Source organism: Phytophthora parasitica (assembly GCF_000247585.1).
Source record: "Phytophthora parasitica INRA-310 unplaced genomic scaffold supercont2.252, whole genome shotgun sequence".
In the NCBI taxonomy this organism is placed as follows: domain Eukaryota; phylum Oomycota; class Peronosporomycetes; order Peronosporales; family Peronosporaceae; genus Phytophthora; species Phytophthora nicotianae.
The window spans coordinates 10804-12035 of record NW_008649238.1 but is presented as its reverse complement, the minus strand read 5'-3'; the positions used below and the strand labels follow the sequence as shown (position 1 = coordinate 12035).

The following is a 1232-nucleotide window of genomic DNA, read 5'->3' as shown; positions in this document are numbered from 1 at the left end:
ACACCCACGATGAGGTTGCACAGCCAGTTGATACCAATGCAAAGCGACGAAGCGCTGGCACGGATCGAGTCCGGGAAAATGTCGGCAGTCATCACCCACACCAGAGGACCCAGCGTCACACCGAACACGATCACGTACAGAGCAGTGAACACAATCGACAGAGCAGACACGTCCACCACGAAAGCCACCGTCATACCGATGGACATGACCACCATACCCGACAGACCCCAGAGGATCATGTTGCGAGCACCGAAGCGGTTGGCCAGCACACCGGTGAAGAAGGCGGGGAAGATATTGATGAAGTCGATGATCAGCGTACCCACACGCGAGTCCGAGATACCGGCGTCCGAGAAGATGCTGCCGGAGTAGTAGAACACAGCGTTGATACCCGAAAGCTGCTGAGCGCACGACAGCAGAATACCACCCAGAAGCTGCATGCGGTAGCGAGGGTTGAACATGGACTCCTGCTTGGGAGCAGCGAGGCCCTCCTCAGCGTTCTCCGGCTTCTTGCTCACCTGCAGCCACGACAGAGCCGTCTGCACGTGCTCCTCGCCATACAGACGAGCGATCACTTCCTTGGCCTCCTCCGTGCGGCCCTGGGTCAGAAGCCATGCAGGGCTTTCAATGCACATGGTCGGCGCCAGCAGCAGGTAGATGACGGCCAGCACCACGGGGAACGCAGCCAGGTAACGCCAGCCAGAGCTCGTGTTGGCGAAGAAAAAGCAGATCGCCGGCACCAAAATACCGATAGTCGTGAAGATCTGAAGGCCCAGACCAAGCGTGTTACGCATGTGCGGCGGCGACAGCTCGTTGATGTAGGCGCCGATGGTGGCCGTGGCCGTACCCGAAGCAATACCGGCGATCAGACGGCCAACAGCGAACACCCAAATGTTCGACACAGATGCCTGCACCACACCACCAACGATCATGAAGATACAGTTGCCCATGAGAGCCTTCTTACGGCCGTACTTGTCGCTGAAGTGGCCGCAGCACAGCGAGCCAACCATGGCACCGAAGATCCATGCGTTCACGGCGAACGTCCACTCCAGTTTCGAGTGACCGGGGAACATGAGGCACGTGTCCTCAGCCACGGGACGCGCATTGCACTCGTCTGTGTCGTTGTACTGCGACAGGTTCATCTGCGAGGTGGACCAACCGCTCTGGAACGGCTGCATCCACGACAACAGGGCAGTGGTGTACAGGATGGCCTTGGGCTTGATGAGACGAGCGGC

General features: G+C 58.9%; 1 protein-coding gene across 1 annotated transcript; it reads right to left on the bottom strand.

The window, feature by feature from the left end:
- Positions 1-8: 8 nt before the first annotated feature.
- On the bottom strand, positions 9-1175 carry PPTG_20033 (hypothetical protein; the record flags this gene model as incomplete). The annotated part of the gene is made up of 1 exon (XM_008918646.1): positions 9-1175. A coding segment is annotated over one exon (1167 nt), but the record flags the coding sequence as incomplete, so codon positions are not given.
- Positions 1176-1232: the final 57 nt, after the last annotated feature.